Below are 27,504 nucleotides of genomic sequence, written 5' to 3' on the forward strand. Positions count from 1 at the left end.
CCTAACCATTCGAACTGTGGAGGGAAAAAATGGACTAATTTGTGAAGGTTTAAAGACATCCATTTTACCTTCACAAATCGTATGGTTGGGATGATCCTATGGATCTGATTTTTTGTGGACACCCTATCTATGTGAGGGCCTTAAAAATATATGGTTTGGATCACCTAAACAATGTGGGCCTCCACTGTATTTTAAGCTAGTGTGTAGATAACTTATCTCAAAAACGGTTCCTACACACGTGTGTAGATAAGTTATCTACACACTAGCTTAAAATACAGTGGGGGCCCACATTGTTTGGGTGATCCAAACCATCCATTTTTAAGGCCCTCACATAGATAGGGTGTCCACAAAAAATCAGATCCATAGGATCATCCCAACCATTCGAACTGTGGAGGCAAAAAATGGACTAATTTGTGAAGGTTTAAAGACATCCATTTTACATCCACAAATCGTAGGGTTGGGATGATCCTATGGATCTGACTTTTTGTAGACACCCTGTCTATGTAAGGGCCTTTAAAATAGATGGCTTGGATTACCCAAACAATGTGGGCCTCCACTGTATTTTAAGCTAGTGTGTAGAGAACTATCTACACATATGTGTAGGAACCGTTCTCTCTCTCTCTCTCTCTCTCTCTCTCTCTCTCTCTCTCTCTCTATATATATATATATATATATATATATATATATATATATATATATATATATATATAGGAGCCGTTCCTACACATATGTGTAAAGAGTTCTCTACACACTAGCTTAAAATACAGTGGGGGCTCACATTGTTTGGGTGATCCAAGCCATCCATTTTAAAGGCCCTCACATAGATAGGGTGTCTACAAAAAATCAGATCCATAGGATCATCCCAACCCTACGATTTGTGGATGTAAAATGGATGTCTTTAAACCTTCACAAATTAGTCCATTTTTTGCCTCCACAGTTCGAATGGTTGGGATGATCCTATGGATCTGATTTTTTGTGGACACCCTATCTATGTGAGGGCCTTAAAAATGGATGGTTTGGATCACCCAAACAATGTGGGCCCCCACTGTATTTTAAGCTAGTGTGTAGATAACTTATCTACACACGTGTGTAGGAACCGTTTTTGAGATAAGTTATCTACACACTAGCTTAAAATACAGTGGAGGCCCACATTGTTTAGGTGATCCAAACCATATATTTTTAAGGCCCTCACATAGATAGGGTGTCCACAAAAAATCAGATCCATAGGATCATCCCAACCATACGATTTGTGAAGGTAAAATGGATGTCTTTAAACCTTCACAAATTAGTCCATTTTTTCCCTCCACAGTTCGAATGGTTAGGATGATCCTATGGATCTGATTTTTTGTGGACACCCTATCTATGTGAGGGCCTTAAAAATGAATGGTTTAGATCACCCAAATAATGTGGGCCCCCACTGTATTTTAAGCTAGTGTGTAGATAACTTATCTACACATATGTGTATGAACCGTTCTCTCATATATATATATATATATATATATATATATATATATATATAGAGAGAGAGAGAGAGAGAGAGAGAGAGAGAGAGAGAGGAAACTCTTGGTGAGCTTAAGCTCACCAAACTTATGGTGAGCTAGCTTGCCCAATCACATGGGGGCCCACTTAGTTAGGATGATCCAAACCATTTATTTGAAAGTCCCTTACATCTGTCCATTTTTGTCCTCCACAAATGGAGGGATTAGGATGATCCTATGGAGCTGATTTTTGGTACACACCCTATCTATGATAAGGCCTTGCAAATGAATGGTTTGGATCACTCCCCAAAATGTGGGACCCATGTGATTGGGCAAGCTAGCTCACCTTAAGTTTGGTGAGCTTAAGCTCACCAACAGTTTCCTCATATATATATTAAATTCTTAACGAGCCGAGCCTGGCCTAACTCGGGCTCCTCTCATTAAGCTTAACGAGCCTGGCAGTCGAGTTAAGGATTCGAGCCGAGCTCGAGCGAGCTTCCGAGCCCGAGCCAAAATTGACATCCTTACTTTCTTGAGTTCTTATAGGATGAACAGCCTTGTAGCTACATGTGCAGCCAAAAAAGTACAGCAGGCCCCACATATTAGACTCTATGCATTTCATTTGTGTGTGTGTGTATATATATATATATATATATGAGGAAAGTTTTTCTAGTCGGCCGACTAGAGAAGCTTCTCTAGTTCGCCGACCAAATGTGTAGCTGATTTTTTGGGCACACCCGATTTATGCCAGGGCCTATCAAATGAATGTTTTGGATTATCCAAATAATGTGGGCACACTGTGTTTTTTGGTCAGCAGACTAGAGAAGCTTCTCTAGTCGGCCGACTAGAGAAGCTTCTCTAGTTCGCCGACCAAAAACACAGTGGGTCCATGTTGTTTGGATGATCCAAAGCATTCATTTGATGGGCCCTATCATAGATAGAGTGTGCCCAAAAAATTAGCTCTATAGGATCATCCTAGCCTTTCGATTTGTGGAGGTTAAAAAAGGACAGTGGAGATTAAAAACACAGTGACCCCACGTTGTTTTAATGATCCAAAGCATTAATTTGATGGACCCTGACATAGATAGGATGTGCCTAAAAAATCATCTCCATAGGATCATCCTAACCCTTCGATTTATGGAGGTTAAAATGGACGCGTATAAATTCCACAAATCTGTCCATTTTTCACCTCCACAAATCAAAGGTTTAGGATGATCCTATGTAGCTGATTTTTTGGGCACACCCGATTTATGCCAGGGCCTATCAAATGAATGTTTTGGATTATCCAAATAATGTGGGCACACTGTGTTTTTTGGTCAGCAGACTAGAGAAGCTTCTCTAGTCGGCCGACTAGAAAAACTTTCCTCATATATATATATATATATATATATATATATATATATATATATATATATATATATATATATATATATATATATTAAATCCTTAACGTGCCGAGCCTGGCCTAACTCGGGCTTGGCTCATTAAGCTTAACGAGCCTGCCAGCCAGCTCGGCTCGTTAAGGATTCGAGCCGAGCTCGAGCGAGCTTCCGAGCCCGAGCCAAAATTGACATCCTTACTTTCTTGAGTTCTTATAGGATGGACAGCCGTGTAGCTACATGTGCAGCCAAAGTACAGCAGGCCCCACATATTAGACTGATCAATCTATGCCTTTCATTTGTGGGTCCCCAACTTTGGCTGTGACCGAAAAGTCTTCTCCACAGTATGACCCTAATTTTCCAATTTCTTAAGGCTTCTATATACTGTGCCATCCATTTTACACCTACAGAAATCGGAGGGTTAGGGTCTTCCTATGGAGAAGATTTTGGGGCATGGCCTATCAACATTGGGACCCACAAATAAATGATTTTGTGATTCGATTATATGGGTGCCACTGTACTTTTGGCTGCCATTTGCAAATAAGATTATATTAAAAATATTATATTTGAAAATCAACATTAGCTTTTAAAATACAAATCTCAAAACAACCACAAAAGCTCAAACCTTTCAACTATGGCTCTCCACAGTGATAAGATTGTATCCAAAAGGCCTGTAAAGGTCTACAATACAAAGTTACAAACTACAGGGTTTTTTTTTTTCTCTTTTTTGTTCTTTCAAATGTCAAAAAAGAAGGAAACTATACTTGTTATTCAAACAACAGTTTAATACACTACAGCAGACAGAAGAGTCAGCACTCTGCAGTAATTTCAATGACCATATAAAGATTTCAGTGTAAGCAACATCATGGAGAATAAAATTAAATTTGCTTGACAGTACAGACAAAATTTTGGTTATTCAAACAACTAGTCTCACAGCAACTTACTGTGTTCTTAAGGCTTTGATCCAATCAATTTCCAGTCTGAAATCACCGGTTCCAGATTTAGCGCCTGGAATACCACCACCTGCATTAACAGAGAGGGACATTCCCACAATGCGTGACGGATTCATTTCCATCTTAACATCTATGACGTTTCCTCTCCACGTTGGTAAATATCGATCAAGAGGAATCTGAAATTTACATTAGAGGCAGTGTCAAAAGCCAGTGCCAAAATTTAGAAAGTCGGTAATAATTACGATTGTACCCACATGGCCATGTGCATGAATGCATGATCGTGTGCATAACCAACATAACTTAGGCCCTGTTTGTTAAGATTATGACAACTGATTGTGAGTGCCAATCTGATTATTGGAGTCAAATTTAAATGTAATTTTGAGTCCAATAATAGGTTTGACACTCACGATTGGTTGTCGTAATCATAATCGAACAGTGCCTTAGAGGCGGACAAGTACGTTGGTATCATACACACATTAAGTGTCAGACACTACTACTCTAGAAAGCTCACACACTTGACAAAACCAAACATTTATATGATTTCGTCTCACCGAAGAGTTTCCAAATTGTGATATAAGAGCAAGTTTTTAAATTTCGGTTTTGATTGCTACATAAATGGAAATTTTTCGTTTACGATTGGAAATTTTGGTTGAAATCTTGTAAAATCATGGAAACTTATAGGAAAGTGTGCAAATAATAGAATTTTAAGATGAAACTTCGGGAAGTGCTAGAATAAGCACAAATACACACTAAGAAACCATCACATAAGCAAGACAACCATCCATAATGATTTAATAACATCGAACACCTAGTGTCTAATAATTCAGTACATATAACATTTCACGTGTAAATCATATAAGGGAAATGATAAATGCACCCCTTTTCATCTGAAACCATGTAATAAGAGCAAGGAACTTGCCTTTGCAATATACCAGTTATCTTTGGGCACAAATACAAAAGCTTGCCATGAATTGTCTTCCTGCTGCCCAGGTGAATTTACCCAATTCTCTGTGTATATCTACATTAAAGAATAAGGCTATTAGAAGGTTGATAAATTTGAGTTGAAAGACTACTGAAAAATTACTACCACATTCCATGGAAGAGATGCATTTGTGGCTTTCTTTTCTCATAAATTTCTTTTATGGGCGGAAGAAGGGAAAAACTTACAGTAGATATATAGCACCTTCCATCTCCTTTAAGCCTCAAAGCTAGTGTATCGTATGAGTCCAAGTCAATAAATCCATCGAACTGCATACAAGTGAAGAAATTTAAGCGCACAGGAATTGAAATTCAAAGCTAGAGGTCAAGAAACAAGTGAAGAAATTTAAGTATGAACAATGCAAGTATGTATAAATCAAAGTACTATAGTACTACGAGATTGTTTCACTTCCATCGCGACTAACTGTGTCGCCCAGAAATCAGCCTTTCACTCTTTTTGTGAAGGGATGAGATTATTCTAGTACTACGAGATTGTTTCACTTCCATCGCGGCTAACTGTGCCGTCAAGAAATCAGCCTTTCACTCTTTGTTAAGGGATGAGATTATTCTCACCAAAAAACATGTTTGTATAAGCTCATCCCTTCACAAAAGAGTGAAAGGCGGATTTCTGGGCGATGCGATGAATACTCAAAATTAATACACAAGTTACATAACACAAGTATATGTTAATATAAACAAAAGTATATGTTTAAGTAAGATCATATACCCCCCTTAATCGTAAAACAGTAAAAAGTGAAAAAGGCATCCAGCACACACGTAACAAATTTTCATAATGCTGGATATGCATGATACTGTTCAATACACTATTATAGCATAGTGCATTGGAATGGAGCTAATATGATAATTTATTTATTTTTTTTGGAAAAAAGATAACATTTATTAAATAAAAGATGATTGCGTGCACTACTGCACTTCAAGGGGAAGAGACTGCCCCATATACAAAGGTAGCACTAGAAGCACACAATTTTGCAAGGCAATCAGCCAAATCGTTGGCACTTCTAGGTATGAGAGAAAAAGAGAAAGCGCCATGCATACAAAGATCACTAATATCATCCAATAGGTAGGCTAATCTCCACAGAACTACATTAATCCCTTTGACCCACAGCATAGTGTTCGATGAATCACTTTCCACTTCCACGCTCCCTTCCATCTGGTTTATGAAGATGGGCGATGCCCAATGGATTGCTCAAACTCCGGCATCTGAAGAATCAGTGGTTCCAATAGGTCTAGAAAAAGGTAGATAATGTCACCCAAAGAATTCTTAAAAACGTCATCAATACTGACTATGCCTGGGTTGCCAAGGGAGCAACTGTCAACATTGAGTTTAATGATATTTCTAGGAGGTGGTTTCAATTTTGCTGCCACTACTAAGCTTTTGTAATGCTACCTATCAAAATTGTGTCCCGATTTCTTATAACGGTGTCCGCCGAGTAGCCTGAAGATAAGAAGTACCCGTGAACATTACCATGAACAGTACCCATGAATAGTGCCGGCCGTGTACTGTACGAAGCTTCTGCATAGAGGGGTGGCCCAAGCAATAATGCCACAAGTAGGAAGCAACAGACCTGTGCAATATATGACTAGGCGAGCTACTGTCTAACCGGTAGAGTCCATCATGCTCACAGCCCGAGCCAATCGTTCAACATAGAAATGTGTTCTAGAAGATTTCTTCTTTTTTACATCTTTGGCCTGTACAATTGTCGCTTCAAATATTATAGGATAGCCAAGCTTTTGGACATGTAAAAGCTTTTCCAACTTATCCCATAATTTTAGGAGCTGATTTAACGCTTTTTGCCAGACAGCCAAATTATGCCAACCTCCTTCGACTCAATGTCTTCTTCCCACTGGGCATCCATTATCTTCTCCAGCTTCCCATCCTCTCCCTTCAACGCCTTAACCAGGCCCTGTTGAACAAAGATATCTAAGGGTGCAACTCAGGTCGGATCCAACCCAAACCCGACGGGTTCAACCCGAAAAAAGGTCGGGTCGGGTTGAGTTTTCCCAACCCGGTTTGAGTTCGGATCGGGTTCGGGTTGAGGATTTAGGCAACCCGACCCGAGTTCAACCCGACATTTTTATGTAAATTTTTTTTCTAAGCTTAAATATTCGGGTTGGGTCGGGTTGAACTCGGGTCGGGTCGGGTTGAACCTCTTCGGGTTGGAAATTGGGACGGGTCGGGTTCGGGTTGGAAAGAAGGGTTCTTCGGGTCGGGTTCGCCTCAACCCGACCCAACCCGGCCCAAGTTGCACCCCTAAGGATATCCTTCACCCTCATCGGGTGAAACTACCCTTTCCGTCAAACCTGTCGATGTTGAACTCAGTAGAAGTCAACTTTACCGCCATCTCAGATCACCCTTGATGCAAATCTCCACCTCGAATGACAAATCGCTCGTACAATGTTTTTACTTCATATGATCAATCTAACCGTGATCTAACAATGACACCCATGATCGCTCTAACCGCGGCCCAACGACGATCGCTCTAACCTGGCTCTAGTACCACCTGTTGAGAAAATATGCCAGGAAAATCTGATTCGATCATGCATGAATAAACAGAAAAGTAGATATTATACAAGCCACAAGATGAATACCGAGATTTTACATCGTACAACCAAGATACATACATCCACGGGTTTGACGATGTAAAATCTCGGTATTCAGAAGAAAAAAAATATAAGGATTACAACGGGATTAATCCACAAATACGCAAACAGCAACCCTTCCCTTGTTCTCTCAACCAAGATTGTACCCAAGTAACCCGAGAAAAATCCAAGAGAAAACCCAAGAGGAACCCGAGAAAAACCTCTCTCGCAAATAATTGGAATCACAAATAATTGGAAAGAAGAAATATGAATTGGAATGCATATGGAAAAAAACTCAATATATAACCTAAGTTGTGAAAAATTGTTAAACTACTTCGCTAAGGTGTTAATCATCGTCCGCATCTTACGCTTAATAAACTAACGTAACGATTGCGCACTAGTAAGGAGATAACGTGATAATTGAAAGGAGCACAAGGAATTGGCATGCATAAGAAACCATGATAGATAATGCATGACAAGTGTCATAAAATCTTCCAAAAGGAATTCAAATATGAAGGACATCAATTTCCATGAAAACTCCGAAATCCAGATACGTAGATACATAATCGTGTCGAAAATACTATTCACCTTTTTAGACCGCATTCCACAAAAACCACTCCGATTTATTCTCCATCTAGAGCCCTCAGTAACTTCGGAAGAAAGGTTGCCAGAGAAAATCCCTTTAGAAAAGACAAAATGGTATCATGGTTGCAGAAATCAAGAATCAAAATTGACTACAGAAGAAGGAAATGCTAGCACCAGAAACAAGAGAGCTGCATGTATGGTTATTCAAGCAAGTTACGCCATGAATGAGAAGAATCACAAGAAGAGGAACTCCATTCTACGGAGAGCAATTATATTAACATAACCATTCAAAGAAAAATAATCATATTAACATAATCTTTAAAAAAACATATAACACCACAAACTGTTACCAAAAAAAAAAATACATACATAGACTCAGCTTATCGACGGTACATACATAGACTCAGCTTATCGACGGTATATTGAATTTCATTTGCATCTGATACTTCAAAGAAAGCCAGCTGATGAAAACTATAAATCCTAGTATTCAAATAAATAAACTGAAATGCACCAGAATGGGAAAATCCTTGCTAAGAAAAGTTACCTAGTAATAGTACCCAAATAAGGCTCTCATTGGAGGATGGCCGGAATGAATCTAAGAGAACAACCTTATCATTTATTTTAAAATTATAAAATTTAGTATAGCAGGTGAGGGATTTGTCAATCTTCATTGGGATCTTGCTTGCTATCTTGACATCCATTTGGATCTAGGTACTTGTAGCCTCTTCCTTCCACTAGCCTCAGACTAATCTTCATTAGAAGCACAAGAGGCAAAAAGGGCCTGGAATATTTTGGGAGTCTTTTATGGTGAAAAGGGTCATGCATTGTTTCTTATGCAGGAAATTAAGTGAGTTTATGCCAAAATAATATGCCATTAAAAGTTCTTACCATGCAATAAGCTGATGATGACTACCTCAAACTAATCCCATGTCTCGTACAGAAATAGACATACTCTCAACTCAACTCAACTCAACAAAGCCTTTGTCCCAAACTAGTTGGGGTCGGCTAAATGAATCCTTTAGAAACAATTCATGCAGAAGGTAAAAGGAATCTACCTGGCTCTAATCCTGGTTCTAGTTGGGTTCTTCTACGCATGGTTTTAAATTTCAGCCGAAACGTTTCGTTTCGGCCGAAATATTTCGGTTTCGGTGGAAAACGAAACGAAATTCACAGTGAGTCAGGAAAGTACCAAACTTCGCCGAAACGTTTCGGAAATTTCCGGTGAAATTTTTACAAGATTTCGTCTTTCGTACCGAAACCGAAACGTTTCGGTTTCGCTGATGACCGAAACCGAGATTTAAAACCTTGCTTCTACGTGGATCATTTTCTTCCATTCTATATCATTTTCTTCTACGTGGATCATTTTTAGAAATAGACATGAGAACGGAAGTATGATTCTCTATTTTCCAAAATGTAGGACACAGATGTGGATACAGGTTTCCCATATCATGACATAAGATGCTAGACATGTACAAATAAAACACCATAAACTTAACTAGATTTACCTTATAAGATGGAATTAATATTCAATTTGGAATAACATCTATATGTCTCCCATAGTTAAAATTATGACTGCAACTATGCGACACTAACAAGCACGAGTGAGATATGTTTATTCTGACCAACACAAGTATCTAAGAGGCATCTATCACGTACCAATATCATATCGTTTCGGACAACGATAAACTGGGCCTAGTCCAATGTTGGGGTATTATAGCATGTAAGGGTCTAATGAACCTCGAATGCTCCATGCATGTAAAACAATTTATATGCTCCAGCCAGGAGTAGAACGGAAAAGGTTTTTTTGAATATTTAGGAGCACTAACTTCCATACAGAATACTAACTACAAAACTGAAAGTTATTTCACACCATTTTGGAATTATTGCAAGTTGTTTTAACAAGCTATTACACTGATAAAGGAATAAGAAATGACAAAGCAAATAATGTTTGTAAAGAAGGCAACCTACAGCTGACAACATACCACACAGACCAGCACCAGCATCTTTGATCTCCAAGGAAGCTGATGATAAACCTGAGAATATATGGAAGCAACAAACATATTAAACTATTATTAATGCTTTGCCAGGTAATCTTTTACATGACCCCTGACAAAATGGTAAGAGCAATCAGTGAGAAAAAAAAAGAGTTGGGTTCACTCATGAAACGGTCAGAAATATCAACTAAAGTAGTGCCCAATCCAACTGGTAAAGAGTGTGTGTGTGTGTGTATTAAAAAAAAGAGTCAGGTGCATTCATGAAACGGTGTCAGAAAAATCAACTAAAGTAGTGCCCAATACAACTGGTAAAGAGTATATATATTTTTAAAAAAAGAATTAGGCGCACTCATGAAACGGTGTCAGAAAAATCAGCTAAAGTACTGCTCAATACAACTGGCAAAGAGCCTCTCTCTCTCTCTCTCTCTCTCTCTCTCTCTCTCTCTCTCTCTCTCTCTCTCGTGTGTGTGTGGGTGGGTGGGTGGGTGGGGGGGACAGCAAACACATTTTACAGTTCATATACAATATACAGATTATTTGAAAGAAATATCACAGATTTTACAGTTGATATACAGTATACAGATTATTTGAAAGAAATTTCTGGTTTTCTTTAGTTCCTGTGGTAAGTCTTCCGTCTACATCTACAGCATACTTAGTGGAGAACAAATAGTCCCCTTCCAGGTACTGTTCTATCTACTTATTTAAATTTAATTTTGCTTATTTTGTGCTACCTGTATTTTCTTCCATCCTTGGCTGCATCACTAACATACCTACATTTTCACATAGCTTGTGATATGTTCTTGCACATCCATCCACAAGGACACTTACTAATTTACTTGTCTACAGATCTGAGGATTCTAATGCAAAAGCACCTTTAAAGATTCCCTGATTTAGGACAGCTACGGAAAGGAAGAGAAACCCAAAAAACTTATAGAATAATAAAAGGAATTTTCAGAACTTGCAGAATTAAAAGGAATTACATGGATTGCTGAAATCAGTCATGGGGTTTAAAAAGAGAAATGAAAGAAAACCGTCCAAAATGGAAAGTCTAAGACACTCAAAGAAATAAATAAAAAGGAACAGTGCGGCATCTGGCCACGTCTAAAACATATCTAGAACAATGTCTCACTATTCCAAATGAAAGGAGGAATGGAAGATAGAAAATAATGGTAGAAAAAATAGTTGCTAGAGTGGGAAGCAAGCGCGAGAAGTAGGAAGCGAGTGTGAAAAGCGGGAAGCGTGGGGTTTATAAAATGAAAATGCAGGAAGCTGAAAGCCATAAAGAAAGTAAGAGAAAATGTGTGGGAAGCGCCACTGAAAGCCAACATGAATCATGCAATAAGCCTCATCAGAAGCGAAGTAGCGAACTAAAAGTACATAGAAAAGTAGGATTGCAGTAGGTTAGAGGAGGGGTGTAGTATAAGTAAGGACTACAAGTAGAAAAGAAGACTTCGCGACTAATTAGAATCACAAGTTTTAGGAATTTATAGTTTCTCATGGTTTATTCATGTATATTTAATGTTAAGTTTTAGAAAAAATATCCAGATAATTTTCATTTGAAACATAAGATGTGAGTTTTCAAGTTTAAATATACTTTTTTTTTTAAATACACCCCTTCAGCATTTCAAAAGGAGAAAATACTCTTTTAGGAAAAAATAATCACTTCAATATGAAGTCTACTCCTTTTTTTTAAAAAAAAATGAGATATATTATATAACTGATAAGGGAATTACAGAGATTAGGGACCAGGAGTCCCTTTGTGATTTACAATATTTGGGATCCAGTGGATCACCAATCGGCCCTAATCCAAAAACTCCTCAGCCACTTCAGCAACATTCCCTCCATGAGGATAGCTCATTCTAAACCTATCATCATCCAAAAAAAACAAAATACCTCCAATCCAAGGCTCCTAAAGACAAACCTTCCAGCATCCTGATGTGTACTTTCCTAAGCGTGTACATCCTACTATTGAACTTCATGATGCTCTCCTTAAGGTGAGCATTTTTGTAAGTCCGACAAAAGTCTTCCATCTCAGATATAAAATCCTCCTCATCGAGATTAATAGCCGGGGCTTCCTCGACATTTAGCTCCTTTACTTCAGGTGCTCTTTTCTGTTTAATCATAGCCTCCAGTTTCTTAATTCCCGACTACCTATCTTCTTCCCATCGTAAACGCCTCAAGTTCTTTTCATCTTCTAAGACCTTGGTGAAGAAGGGGTGCTTATGCATCGGTGACTGGGTTTCTTTAACATTATGCGACCCAGTTACACAAAAAAATATTTCCGGCCTCCTGTTAGCCGCCTCTTTGAAGAGCTTCCACTGTCTCTTCAAGAAGTCCCTAATGACTTCTCTCGGTGTTGGCACATTTAGAAGCCAACTCTTCATTGTAAACCATCGCCTTTACCCTGCTCAAAGTTTCCTCTATCTCAATTAACTCCATAGTACGCTTCCTCTTCCGGCCCGCCATCATTCAAGTTTTCCATCTGATTTTCTCGAGTATTTTCTTTTCCTCTACTCTTACTATTTACAAGGAAATCAGAGGCGAAAATTCCTTCTTTTGTATATCATCATTCCAGACCACGAAAATTCCTCGATCCCCAACACCGTCATCCAAGGGCTGGGGGGATCCCAAATAGCCTTCATCCACAAGCAGCATATATCTTAGGGATTTGAGAAACCCACCAAAACTCACAAGGGTCGCGGCAATATTTTTCTTTTTATTCTTCAGCCCTTCGAAAGGAAAATTATTGGAAGCATCCATAAATTTCGTAGGTAATTTTCCTCGGGGGTATCCCCTATGATGGTTGGGCCCTTTCGCTTTAGATCTTTGCTTCTATGCAAAGCTTGACTTCAGCTTTCGAGGTCTGGGCTCTGACCCAAAAGATATCGCAGAAGAAGATAACCCAGAATTCCCAGATTTAGAGACTCCCAAAACTTTCCTTGATTTCACAAGCCTCTCCTTCCGGGTCCACAGGCGTGCAAAGCTAGCACTCCTAGCACGCCTAGGTGAATGATAAGGACCCTTCAACCTGAACCCTTCCTTAGTGGGGCCCGGTACAGTGGGTAAAGGATGATCTTGTATAGGTTGAGTGTTTGATGATCCCAAGGCACCTCCGTCAATCACAGAAGGGACCAGAGGGGGGGGGGGGGTTCTTCCTGCAGATTTCCTGACACTACAGCTGAACAGTGAAGTTTGAAATTTGAATTCAAAGGAGCGGGCCCCAAGGGATCAACGACTCTCCTTCCTTGAATATCCAAAGGTTGTAGAGGAGGCCTTAAGATGTTATGAATTGATCACTGGTCAAAGATCAAATTTCATGAAATCCAGCTTGTTTGCTATTAATCTACCCCTTTCAGAAGCTATTGAGTTTGCAAAGGTGATGGGGTGTAGGTTAGATTCCTTGCCTTCCTTGTATTTAGGACTCCCTCTAGGGGTTGGAAAACCGGGAAAGAGCTTTGGACTCCTATCGTGGAAAGGATAGAAAGAAGATTGGAAACTTGGAAGAGAAATCTTGTTTCTAAGGGTGGGAGATTAATTTTGGTTAAGGCGGTGCTAGCTAACATACCCGTGTATTATTTATCTATGTTCAATTGCCCGGTTAGTGTAGTGTTGAGAATTGAACAGATTCAAAGAAGATTCCCGTGGGGAGGTTCAGGTAATAAGGGTGGTATCCCCTTAGTAAAGTGGGATAAGGTCTGTGTTCCGTTACAGAATGGTGGTTTGGGGATCAGAAGATTGAAAGAGTTTAATCGTGCTCTTTTGGGTAAGTGGCTTCAGCGTTTTGGTGTGGAACAATCATCTTTGTGGGTAAAAGTGATCGGGAGCAAGTATGGTTTCTTGAATTGGTGTTCAAATGATACTTATAGCAAGGAGGGACTATTTGGAGAAACATTTTGAGGTTTAGGCAAAGTTTTGAAGTGGGAATTTGGTATAAAGTTTATAAAGGGGATCGAATAAAATTTTGGGTGGATGCTTGGTACTCTGATGACCCTTTGGAGGTTCTTTTCCCTGACTTGTTTTTGGTGGCTTTGAACAAAGATGCGTTGGTGAGTGATTGTTTTTAGAATTGCTATCTAAAAAGAAGTGGGGTGGATAAAAGGATTTGGATTTGGGAATCATCTGCCTTCTTCTCAGTGAAATCTTTTTATTTTCGGCTGGTGCCTGCGTCAGGTTCCCCTCTCGCAGCTGGTGTTTGGAAATTTCTCGGGCCTCCATCGGTATCGTTTTTTGGTTGGGCAGTGTGCAGTGGGAGATTTCAGACCATAGAGTTCCTTAGAAAAAGGGGTATGTGGCTGGTAGATCATTGTTCGCTTTGTATGGTAGATGGTGGTTCGGGGGTTTGGGGTTTCATCTCTTTATACATTGCAAGGTAGCAAAGGAGATTTAGGGGTTCATTCTGGAAAGGTTTGGTATTTTCTGGATCTTCCCAAACTCTATATTAGAACTATTGTTGAGTTGGGATTATGTGCTGTGGAAGAAGAAAGGGAAGTTGCTATGGAGATTGAGTTTGCTAGCTTTGTGGTGGGTTATTTGGAAAGAAAGAAACTCGAGAGTTTTCGAAGGAGTGGCAAAGTCATCTTACTGGTTATTTATGAAAATTATTGCTTTGGTTTATTTTTTGGGGTAAGAGTCTTCCTCAGTTAAAATTTGTTTCAGCGTATGATCTGTGGGAAGGATGGAGAATTGTGTGCTGGGAAGGGGTGAGGAGAGAAAAGACAATTCAAAAATGGGTTTCACCTCCTAAAGGGTTCCTGAAAGTTAATTTCGATGAGTCCAGTTTGGGTAATCCGGGCCCGGCTGGAATTGGTGGCCTTGCTAGGGATTCTTTAGGGCTGGTGTCATGGGCGTTTGCTGGTCCAATTGGTAGAAGCGATTCATCTGAAGCGGAAGTAAAAGCTGCTTATCATGGGATAAAACATCTGAGCAGAGACATTTATGATAGGGTGATTGTGGAAGGTGATTCTACTAATGTAATTAGTTGGTTATTAGGTAAAGTGCCCCCCCCCCCTCCCGTGGAGATTTCTTAGTTTCTTTGAGGAGATCTCTGATCTCGTTTTTGATTCGTCTATGGTATTTAAATTTGTAAGAAGATCAGCCAATGGTGAAGCAGACTCCCTTACTAGATCGGGTGTCCATAAAGAGGGGTTGGAGTGGTTTGATTATCTTCCTCCGTGAGAATTTTTATAGTGTTTCTGTTGTATCTTGATATTTTTCCTTTTTGTATTCTTGTGGACCATCTCGATTCCCTTTTTTCAATATATTGCCTTTTCAAAAAAAAAAAAAAAAGGATGCCCCATCACCATCGCCAATGGCTGCCTTTCCAAAATCGGAATTTCCTTCCCTTGGGGAAAGTGGTAGCCCCGAACAGTGGCCTGGCTCAGAAGGAGCAAAGTCGGAGCCCGGCTGTGATTTCTGGACTTCAATTCTGACTGTGAAATACTGACCCGAGGTCCGAATTTGGGTAAGGGAAGGGGATAACTTCCACCATGGAGTAAGAATTTTAGCGGACACAAAGGTCATACATTGATTATGGCTCCCTTCCATATTTACCTCTAGAACTCGGCCAAATATATTTCGTAAGGCTTCAGCCGTTGAGGTGGCCCAAATGTGAAGTGGGATGCCAAAGAAGTTAACCCAGAAAGCTTACGTGCCTTGAACATATTCACAGCTCCAAGTGGATAAAGAGTGCAATTGACTACCCCATACCTCGATACCTTTAGCTAAGGTCTCTACAGCCTCCTCTGAATCAAACATAAACAAAATTTTGTCCTTTGATAGGATACATGGACAAGGAAGGGAGGGCGTATCCCAAGCTCCTCTGAATCAAACCAATTCTCTCCGTTGCCACGATGATTTAGAATGTTTTCAAAACCTCAAAGGTTGAGGTTTCGAGGATTGGTGCAAGCCACCCCAAAAAAAAAATTTATTAAGGATCTCGGAAGTCTCTTTCCTCCTTCCTATCAAACAGGCTTTTAGGGTATCCAACCACGTTTCCACCTCCTTATCTGAAATAGATAAGAGCGGAGAACCACCTTCGATCGATGAGGAGATCGTCCCAGAGTCCGGCCAGCAGTCATCTTCCTTACTAGCCAAGGGGGCTTCCAAAATGGTGTGGTTTGTGTCAAGGGTTGAAGTAGCTTTCTTTCTGTCCACATGGCTTCGACATCTGCCCCGCCATCTGAAATTAAGATAGTCGCAAGATAAGCAACCTCAGTCTCCAGACCTTCAGATTGATTTTCCCTTGTTTCTTGCTTTCCACAAACCCCCCTTTAGTAACTCCAGATAAGTGATCCCATTTTCTGCTTACACCATCAACAACAACTCCACCATTTAAAGTTGCAGTAAGCACAAGATAAGCAGAACCAATCCCCCAACCGCCTTACCATCTCTCCCTGTACACTTGTTCTTTTATAGGATCACCCAATATGAAGTCTACTCTTAATTAAGAGTGTTAGATGAGTTATATAGTTTGTATATCGAGTTGAGGGTATACTGGTCATTTCACTATGTATAACTCTAGAAAACTGTACACTTATATATAAATCATATTGGTGAGGGCCTGATTAACTCTCACTTTTCTCTTTCTCCGCTCTCTCTCTCTCTCTCTCTCTCTCTCTCTCTCTCTCTCTCTCTCTCTCTCTCTCTGTTCTTCCAATCTCCCATCCAACAAAGAGGAAACACACAAGAAGCATTTGGGAAGCATGCTTCCCCTAAATTGAAGAAGCGGGGACTTAGCTTCCAAAGTGAGTTCCCAGTAACTATGGTAGAAACACAAAACCAACAAGTAGATGATAGATTTACGACTATAAGAACACAACCGATAAATAGATAAATTAGAGGGATAAAGAGATTGCAAGATAGATGAGTTTTCAAATTACGTCACCTTGAAGGTGTGGGGTTTCCACATGATTTGCCAAGATCATAGAAAACCAAATTTTATTCAATAATACACTCAATGATTATAAACAAGCTGATGTAGGACGGTTCCTAGCACATTCTAGATTATTCTTGAATTTTTTATTTTCTAGCATTTTCTATTTTGATTGCCTTGAGTTTCTAGCACATTCTAGGATCTTCTTGCTCCTCCTATTTAAGGATTGTAACTTGGGTAGGAAACAACGGTTTACTGCCTATAAATATAGGTTGTGGGAAATGTACAAACCAACTTGAATTTAATAAAATTTCAGTTTTCTCTCTCTTTTCCTTGTGGATTCGAGGGTTTCTTTTATCGAATGACATGTTCTTCTTCTTCTATTAGGTTGTAGACAGTAATCTTCGCCTTTTCCGCACGCTTCTGTTGTGTCACAAGCCTTATATAGAGAAGCTTGGAATACATCAGAATACTTAAAAGACTAGTAACTTTCACAGAAACTTGTGGAGAACCTAGAGAACTTAAAACACTTATGATTTAAAGTACATAAATGACTTAAAACACTTAGACTCCCAAGACCATAGATGACTTAAACATAGATTTTCTAGACTATAAAGGACTAGAGTGAAATAAAGAACCGTTCCTCAGCACCAAAAATGAAAAATAAAGACAATTATAACCCTAAAAATCCAAAAATAAAGAACCATCCTTTTTATGATCATGAAGGATGGTTCCCCATAATTCTTTAAGTCAGAATTCTTGCATGCACAATATAAATCCAAAATCGCAAACATATGAAAGTCAAAACCTTACTGGTTTAGGAGGCTACAATTCAATACTGGCGAAGATGATAGTTGTTAATTTAGATATTCATTTAATAGATTCACTCTCTATCTATGAGAGCTGTGGGCTCTTTTCTTCTCCCTTATTCTTTTTTGCAGCTTGCAGCTTGCAACCTGCTCCATGGACGATCCATAAGGCACTAGCCTAAGCTGTAAAAATCACTTCAAATAAAGGAATAATGAAATCAAAACAATAACACTGTCTGCAACCAGTCAGAATTCCTCCTGTTAAAACAAGATGAATACATACTGATTGAGAGAAGCAAAGAGCACGGAATAGAACCTACGGATTGAATATATATGCATTTATACATGTGGCAAGCAGGTGTTATTTTCCACTTCCGCTATAGCTCCCAAATTTGGAAACTTGGTGTTATTTTACAACGTCTCGGGTACAAATAAAAAACAAATGACAGTAACAATGTGATGGATTTCTAGAGCAAAGAATAAACATCCAGCTATATAGAAACTAGCAGACCATAGAAATTGAAAATGTAGAAGACAGTGAACAAGACAAATGGTAAAATATACCTCCATATTCAGAATCAGAATATAAATGCCACCTTTTCAACTCCTCCTTTGAATTGAAATTGAATACATATCTTTCACTTGGTGGCATCAGATCTTCAATATTCCATGTCAGAGCTGCAGTTCAACATTAATTTTCAAGAAAAAAGAAAAAAGGGCTGCAGTTCAACGTGTAAAAAAAAGAAGCAAACAAGGAGTGTACAAAGCGAAAGAGAATCCCAAAAAGAATGCAATAAGGTTACATTTCCAAAGGGAGTAATGTCCAAGTCTCAAGAATCAATTTAACCCCATATTTTCAAATCTATCAGTTACATCATTTTCTTTTCCTTGTGAGAGACATTCATTTGAATGGTTCTCAATAATTGTATTGAAAGGAGTCGAGATTCATGACTATCAGGGATGTCTTTAGGAGTCGTCGGAACATCCCCCCGAGAGGACCTCATTCGTCGGATTTCCTCTGCACCTGTGGTCCAAACCTTGAGCGGCTCTCAAAACCTTACCTGTCTTGCTTAGATGGAGGTTATTCCTCCATGGAAGTCTTTGATTCCCTCGGGATTTTTAATCTTTGCTGCAGAAGATTGTTATTCTCTTTTGGGCAAGGAGCTGGTGTGGACAGACGTCCTTGGTCTCACTGGCCCCCACTGCGTTCTCACGTCGGCTCTCTGGGGAGTTTGGAAGAGTGGGATACTAGGGGGAGAAGGTTTGATTTTGGAGCTAGAAAAGCTCCTGGCCGAAGAACAGTGGAAGTCAATTGAAGACCAGTATCGAATGGGAGTGATTGGATGTGCACCAAATGCAGCTATAGAAATTTTGGTTCGCGCACCTCGTGCAGGAAGTGTTCTGCACCACGACATAGAGAAAACTCTACGAGCCTGGAGACCTAAAAAGGTTCAAGCTGCAAATTGTAGTGATAATGACCAATGTTTGAAGGTTCCAGCCTCTGTGGTGGAAGATAGAAAGAAAAACCTTAAGAGTTGTCTTATTTGAACTTTAAAATCTAGCTCCTGGCTTCTGGAAGACGTTTGGGCATGGGCTAAACATTTATGGGGCCTTCCAGAATTGGATAAGCCTTTCTCCATTAGTACTGTGGACATTTTATTCCGCTTTGATTTCGAATCTCAAGCCACCTCTATCCTCCGTCGTGGAGGTGAGGCTTTTGGAGGGTATCTTTCTTCCCTCCAGCCCTGGTTCCCTGCCTACAACACGGGTGCCAGGCCGGTTCGACTGAGGCCCTCTCCATGCGTGGTCGTCTGGTACTGGGGTTTCATTTGGGCCAGGTTCTCGAAACCCAACTTTTTGGGAATCATTCTCACTGTCTAGCATTCGCCTCCGCCTTGATTAAATCCCCTTTGTGGAAATCAATTCCCCAGTTTATTAATTTAAAGGTGCACTCTAATATTTTTTTGGTGGGAGTTAAGGTGGTCTCTGAGGACAGTATAAATTCTATGGCATTATTAGTGGTGGGAGAGGTTAGTAGAAAAGACAATTTGCCACTTTGAGGGATCTGTCCAAATTCCTGATGATATAGGATCACCGGCGGCAGTTTTTCCACCGGAAAAGGTGGCAAAGGCCATTGGAGGTGGGTCTGTCCCGGTGGTGGTCCCCAATTCAAATTTTGAATTCCCCACCTACGCACCTGTCCCCCCTGAGGCTGTCCCATTTTCGTCAGAAAGTAGGGAGGCTAGGGTTACAGGTTTTGTGGGTCCTCCATCTGCAAGGAAATCACTGTCGGTGCCTCCAGGTGGTAACAAAAGGAACGCGGGTAGAAAAGAGGTTGTTGACTCCTTTGGCATAAAATCGGCAAAAGATTTGAAGACTTTGAAATTAAAAAATAGGTTTCTTATGGTTGGGAAACGTGATGATGTGAAAGGCACTCGCTCCTTAGAAATGGGAGATGTACTTGGGTTCTCGTATCAGGAGAATCTTGATAAGACCAGGGAGATGTTCTTCGGATCGCATTCCAGAGTCGTTGAAGATAGAATAGATAGAGAAAAGGTGGATGAATCAACCAAAATTGTGAAGGATCAAGAGGAGAAGGAGAGAACAGGGAAGGATTAGTGGAAAAGGAGAAGGAATGGTGTAGAGAGGATTGAGAAATATGAAATTGAGAGGAGGAGCTAGTAGAAAATAACAAAAATATGATTCCAACACAGCGAGACTGGATTGTCTTTATGATAAGTTATGGTGGATTTAATGGCTTCTGGAGATGTCATGTAAATCAAAGGTTCCACTTTCGGGCTTAAGGATTGGAAGAATGCTTCCCCTAGGACTTTACTAAACAGTACTAACAGGCTATATACTCAAAATTTAGTTTCTGTTTGCGGTGGACTCAGAGATTTTCTATTGCTACGTTTTGTCTGGTCGTTTTAGCTAGGTTGTTCTTGTGTGTAGGTGTGTGTGTGTGTGTGGGGGGGGGGAACTCAAACTCAAAGGGGGCAATTCCATTTATAACCCTAGTCTTGCCAGTCGATGCTTTCAAGCATCTAGGCTGTTGGCCAGCTAGTGAGTGGTGGCATATCTCACATAGGTGGTACATACTTGGTGGTTGGAAGATGATGCAAAGAATACAGTTTTTTGTGTAAATGCAGGGATGATTATAAACCAATGACAACGCTTCGCTTATCTTTTGGACTGGTGCCAGCATGTCGACCCAGTCCGCAATAATATTTTGTAACACAGGATGGGACTACTGGTCCCGATTGCTATCTTAATATTAATGAAATATGTCAATTTAAAAAAAAAAAAAATTGTATTGAAAATTTGAGCAGATCAAATTGTAAAAGCGATGAATAATTGACCATTCGATCTTTGGATAGCTTCAATCCAAAGATTAACCAACATTCGAAGTTGAACACTGCTCTAAAAAAAACACTTACGATAGCACTCAGGTGAGATGAACAACCTAAAAGAAATCCAAAAGTACATAAGAAATCGAACCCATGGACTTCATCTTCCTTTGCATAATCAAGCAACCCAAAGTATTCAAACTCGATTTCCAAAGAGTTCTTCACACTAAAGCCATAGTATCCCTAAAATTCATTAACTTTCCATCTTAAGTCAATCAACTCCCTAAAGCAAATTCCTATTTCAGCAATCAACCTAATAATGAGAATTTTAAATCCGCTAATCTTATATTTTCACATCCATGAATAGTAATTCCATGCTATGCCAGTCAAAAGGAGAGTGAAAGCCCAAAGAGAATATTAGCAAATGCCCATTTTAGAAATAGGCACCTTAAATTTTAGGGAAATAAATAAGAACAGATGGACCAATAAGGACTTTATTTCACAGTAAAGAAGTTCTAACAAAATTATCTCACTTCTTTCTCTTCTCTCTTCTCTCCAGCATTTGAGGAAGCCGACACACCCCAAAGAGCTTCCGCCTCACTCTTGCCGCAACCTCAAAAGAGAAAATCCCTCTCTTTACATATATATATATATATATATATATATATATATATATATATCATGTTTTTCCCTATATATATCATGTTTTTCCCTTTCCCACTTAAATTAAGAAACTGAATTGAAATAGGAAAGTGGAGGCGTGGAAACAAGGCAACTTTCCTAACAATCCATACCTTGGCTTGTTTCCCAGCCACCTGAAGATTTTCCCTTGATGTCGCAATCGATCCATAGTCGTTGCAAACCACTATTGGCCTTTTGAAGAACCAGCTACACACCCCCGAATCATCATGGCTCTAACTCCTCCCGATTCAATCAACACGGCCAATGCACATGTGTAGCCGCCAACCCGTTGACTCACCCAGTCAACCCTAGAGAGGAATCTTGACCCATCCTCCCCAGCATAGGTTCTGTGTCACCTTCTCACCATCATCTGCAACCTGAAAACCTGTCTCTGCACCAACTGCGAAAAAGACCCTACGTGTGCGCACACCATTACCTTGTTTCCAACTAGCCATTGAGATCTTAGGAACACCAGTCACCGTGTCCCCAACCAGACGATATAACCCCCCACACTTCTCCTCTTTCATTAGAACCATAAAACCACGTGTGATTTTCATGGCTCTACCTGTAGCTAAAAACATGTAACCCCTGCAATCCAACTGGCCAAGCGATACTAGATTCCTTCGCATCTTTGGGACATACACCACACCACCAAAAGTACAAAGCACTTTATCGAACTTCTTGATCTTCACCATTTCAATTCTCCTGACGTCACAAGTAGATCTGTCACCCAAGGACACAACACCTGCCCTTGTCTCCTGGAACATATCAAAATATTTTCTATTGGAGCATACATGAACAGAGCACCCAGAATCTAGAAACCACTCAACACGAGAAGAAGTGTGATTACCTGAGGAGACTGTGAGAAAGTTTCCAATCTCATCGCTCTGTTCATTCATTACGACCACCACCGTAGTCATAGCACCATTGTCCACATGGTCAGCTTGCTTTGGACAATCCCACTTGATGTGGCCATATTCCTTGCAACGGTAACATTGCACACCCTTTCCATCGACCCTGGATCTTGACCTGCCTTTTCTTAATCCCCTGTCAGACAACCTTCCTATTTGATTCCCACCATGAACAACCTGCCCATGCTCTTCACTTCCTCCAAGAACATGTTTCTTCCTCATCTCATTCTATAAAGAGCGATGCCGTGAGTTACTTCAACTTTACCGTATCCTTTCCATACAATAAAGTCATCACCAAGTTGTCATACGAATCATGAAGCGAAGTAAGAAGCAAAAGGGCATTGTCTTCTTCCTTCAACTTTTCATCAACTCTGTGGAGCTGGTCCACAAGCCCGTTGAACACCATAATGTGTTCCAGAAGATTACCGCCTTCATGCATCTTTCACCCGTACAATTTCCGCTTCAAGTACAACCGGTTGGCTAAGCTTTTAACATGTAAAGCTTTTCCAACTTCTCCCATAATTTAGGCGCATCTTCTTTTTCCATAATATTAAACATAACGTTCTTTACTAGATGTGCAGACTACTTTCAACTCCATGTCTTCGCATTCGGAATCTGTCATCTTCTCTGGCTTCCCATCCTTTCCCTTCAAAGTCTTAGCCAATCCCTGTTGAACTAGAATGTCCTTCACCCTCATCTGCCATAGAATGAAATTGTCTATTCCGTCAAACTTGTTGATGTTTAATTGGGTAGAGCTCGATTTTACCGCCATCTCAGACTACTTTGCACTTCTCGGTGTAGCGCTCCACCTCGAACGATAATCTTTCTTCGACAGTCTTTCTACCCTTCGACGATCACTCTAACCATGATCCAACCACAACACCCACTGTCACTCCACCCAGCCTCGACGATCGCTCCAACCACATCTTTAATACCACTTGTTGAGAAAATCCGAAGGGCAAATCCGATCAAATCGTGCACAAATTAATGGAAAAGTAAAAGTAAACACAAACCACACGATGAACACCAAGATTTTACCTGGTTCGGCCAAGCCTACATCCACGAGCGAGAAACGCGATCTTCCACTATGAGAAAATAATATACAAGGATTATAATAAACACAAACCCGCAACCCTTTCCTTGCTTCTCTCACGCAAGACCGTACACCGAGAGTAACTCGAGAGAAAACTCCAAGAAGAAACCCAAGGAAAAAGCCCGAGAAGAAAGCCTCTTCTATCTCCATTTTCTCTTTCTCTTCTTTCTCTCTCTTCTGTCTTTTCTCTCTTCTCTCCAACCCTTGAGGCAGCCAACACACCCTAAAGAGCTTCCGCCTCTCTCTTGCTGCAGCCTCAAAAGAGAAAATCCCTCTCTTTATATATCATGTTTTTGCCTTTCCCACTTCAATTAAGAAATCAAATCATGTGTAGGTAAAATTGTTTATGCACTCAATCGCTTATAGCTTATCTACGATGCCTCGTTAAAAATCATGGGGACCCACATGATTTGGATGATCCAAAGAATTCATTTGAATGGTCCTTACATGGATAGAAGGTGCACAAAAAATCAGCTCCATAGGATCAAACTAACCCTTCCATTAGTGGAGGGTAAAAATGGGCAGATTTGTGGAGGTTTATATCTGTCCATTTTAACCTCCACAAATGGAAGGGTTAGGATGATCCTATGGAGCTGATTTTTTGTACACACTATCTATCTTTGGACCATCCAAATGAATGCTTTGGATCATCCAAAAAATGTGGGCCTGCGTGAATTTTTTTTAATGGGACAGCGCAGATTTTCTATCTGCGCGCTTGAGAGCAAGAAACAGTTTTCCCATATATATATATATATATATATATATATATATATATATATATATATATATATATATATATATGTATAACCATTCAAAAAGCACTATATTTGAGAGAAGGGGAGGGCAATCCTATTACATCTGAAAAAGAGACCTAACCCTTTCCTGACCAATTTATACAAATAGAAATACTCATACACAACTAATCTCCCCAATTTAAAAGGGAATAATATTTATCAATTTCAGAATGGTTACAAGAACTCAACCTAACCATGAGAAATTTCGAGCTCATCAATTAAAGAATTGTCAAAGATGTCATGCCTCTATCACAGGAAAATAAGAAACCCCAAAAAACACAAAATAACCAACAGAAAACACCTACCTCAGGCTCAGAAACATACCCATATAGTTTTTTTCATAACAATCCATCAAAAGCAGAGAAATCTTAATTTTTCTTTACCCAAATTACCTCTTTTGGTTGCATTGAGGGAAGCTTGCCAGATTGCTCGTAACCTCGACATGTTTGCAGCCTCAAAAGCTCGGAAAATGATTTGAAAAGACCATCATTTTCCTCTGTACAGTAATTTTGCAGCAACGGGAAATGAGAGCCCGGGGACTGTGTTTAAGAATCGTGTGTTACGGTAAGATCCAAGGAGGTACGCTTAAATGAGAGGTTCTTGAGGCGCAGGCATGGGGCCCACCCACACAATGCTTAATAGTTAATAGGTTGTGCCTCTCCAAAAGATCATTTCCATGAGAATTTATATGATGGGTGGCCGTGAAAACACGTGAAGTCTTGGAAAACAGGTACGGCCACTTTTTTTTGATGATCCATACCGTTCATCTGTTTGGGCACAACGTAGATTGGTTGTGCCCCAAAAATCATTTCCATAGGATGATCCTAACCCTCCGATCTGTAGAAGATTCCATAAATGGTTTTTGGAAATCTCCATATTCAAATCAGTTCAGATTGGAGGGTTAGGATTATCCAATGGAATTGATTTTTGGGGCACAACCTATTTGCGTTGTGCCCAAACAGATGAACGGTTTGGATCACAAAAAAAAGTGGGCCGTACCTACTTTTTGAGACTTCACGTGTTTTCACGGCCACCCATCATATAAATTCTCCATTTTCATAGCCCTCTAATCTATAGAGGTTTCTATAATGTGCAATCCCTGTAGGATGGCTACGAAATGATTTTTGTGGCACAACCTATTTATCAATTTCAGTAGTTGGCCGACATTGAGAGCACCGTTTAAGATGGTTTGTGCATATCTAACGTAAGCCTTTGGATGCTCCGGTGAGAAGAAGTTACTCGTGCCAAGTTGATGGAGTAAAAAGAGGTAGGGGCAGACCGAAAACAACTTGGGTAGAAACAATGAGGGAAAGACATAATGGCTAGGAATATAACAGAGAACATAACCTTGGATAGGAGTGAATGGAAGAAAATGATCCATGTAGACAAACCCAACTAGTGTCAGGTAGTCAATTTGAGCGGGGTAGATCCTTTCACCGTCTTCATGAAAATTTTCTAAAGGATTCATTAGTCGACCCCAACTAGTTTGGGACAAAAGCTTAGTTGAGTTGAGTTGAATAGCTAGCCAACATAGTGGGCCCAATGCATGAATGACGTGTAATCGAATTACGGACTTGGATCATCACCCAGCATCTCGAGAAGCAATGGTGGAGGAATTTAAAGCTCTTATCTATAATGACACATGAATGTTGGTACCACCTCCTTCTGAGTGATATAATTAGGAGCAAATGAATTTTTAAAATTAAGAGACATGATGGTAGCATTGAACGATATAAGGCTCAACTCATGGCCAAGGGGTATAATCGGCAAGCTGGGATCGGTTTTGGAGAAATGTTCAGCCCAGTGGTAAACCTCACGACATTTCGCATAGTTTTATCCCTTGCCTTCTCCAATAGATGGTTAGTTCGTAAGCTTAATGTTAAAAATGTCTTCCTACATGATATCGTTGATGAAGAAATTTACATGACCCAACATCCTGGATTTGTTGACTCTAGATATCCAAAATATGCGTGCCATCTTAGGGAAGGCGTTGTATGGCTTACAACAAGCACTACAGCCGTGGTTCAGGAGACTCTCAACCCATCTGGAGCCGTCATGGTATCACAGTAGATCGATCCAATAGCCCAGTGCTGACCACAACCCTAGAAGCTTCACTGTCCGATGAACGACCAATCTAGCCGTCCGCCCAGCCATCCTTGATCCACATAGTTATCCGCTCTTGCACTACTTCAACAATCAAGCCGTAGATATTGTTGCAACATTTGCTTACACTTTGCCCAATCATCCTCCGGTCGTTACCCCATGGCTTCCATGGCGCACACCGACGATGCTGCTGGTCACACATGCTGCCCCTCACCATGTTTGCCATTAATTGCTTGAAACTGGTTGAGCGGATCCTGGAGCATCACAATCACATGCCAGTGCGTCGTTCTGAGGGAGAAAGAACATGGATAAAAACCATGATATTCTTTCATATTAGGGGTGCAACTTGGGTCGGGTCGGGTCGAGCTTTTGCTAAAAAATGAATTGGAATCAACCCGAACCCGAACCGATTTTAAGGGAAAAGCTCAAACCGAATTCTAAAAAATCAACCTGATATTTCATTTCTAGGATTTAAAGAAGGTGGGATTTGATGAGTTCTTACGAAAAAGAAATTACATAAAAGAAAATAACAAGAAGGATGTTAGGCCTAAAATCGGTAACAGATACGGCAGTGACGTAAGAGCTGAGCTGGAGGACCCGAGGAGCCGAAGTGAAGGAGCTGAGTCCTGCGCAAAGAGCAAACGAGGTCAGAAGAGCAACCCGGAGTCGTACTCCGGACAGGCCCTTCGACACTCAAGTCAATATGAGCAGGAGTGCAGAGCGAGTTTTAAGAGTGGTGGGTGAGAAGTTATTATTACCCATTGGTTTGAGCTTTGAAAGCCCTTTTATAGAGGGTGGTTGGATTACCTACCCCAGGACAGGTGTCGGCCTATTATAGGCTTGAGCTTACCTACTCTGAGGTAATTACCATAATACCCCTGGACAGGTGTCGGCCTGTCATAGGCTTGAGTTTACCTACTTTGAGGT

General features: G+C 40.2%; 2 protein-coding genes across 3 annotated transcripts; both read right to left on the minus strand.

The window, feature by feature from the left end:
* Window positions 1-3,597: 3,597 nt before the first annotated feature.
* LOC143863982 (putative complex I intermediate-associated protein 30) lies at window positions 3,598-25,099 on the minus strand. 2 transcript variants are annotated; one of them, XM_077374791.1, is made up of 7 exons: window positions 24,867-25,099; window positions 18,213-18,326; window positions 9,939-10,007; window positions 7,978-8,069; window positions 4,978-5,058; window positions 4,730-4,828; window positions 3,598-3,986 (listed from the first exon to the last, which is right to left on the minus strand). In XM_077374791.1, exons 1-7 carry the CDS (start codon window positions 24,916-24,918, stop codon window positions 3,798-3,800), a joined length of 696 nt encoding a protein of 231 aa, XP_077230906.1. In that variant the 5' UTR covers window positions 24,919-25,099; the 3' UTR covers window positions 3,598-3,797. The 2 variants fall into 2 exon arrangements, with proteins under 2 accessions (XP_077230906.1, XP_077230907.1); XM_077374792.1 differs by having other exon boundaries at window positions 9,957-10,007; window positions 24,867-25,092.
* LOC143863221 (uncharacterized) lies at window positions 21,798-23,512 on the minus strand. The gene is made up of 2 exons (XM_077373887.1): window positions 22,527-23,512; window positions 21,798-22,434 (listed from the first exon to the last, which is right to left on the minus strand). The coding sequence occupies exons 1-2, from the start codon at window positions 22,569-22,571 to the stop codon at window positions 21,985-21,987; spliced, it is 495 nt and encodes a 164-aa protein (XP_077230002.1). The 5' UTR covers window positions 22,572-23,512; the 3' UTR covers window positions 21,798-21,984.
* Window positions 25,100-27,504: the final 2,405 nt, after the last annotated feature.

This window comes from Tasmannia lanceolata, unplaced genomic scaffold (genome assembly GCF_043159265.1).
Source record: "Tasmannia lanceolata isolate RefF3 unplaced genomic scaffold, GAP_Taslan_0.1 ptg000044l, whole genome shotgun sequence".
NCBI lineage: Eukaryota > Viridiplantae > Streptophyta > Magnoliopsida > Canellales > Winteraceae > Tasmannia > Tasmannia lanceolata.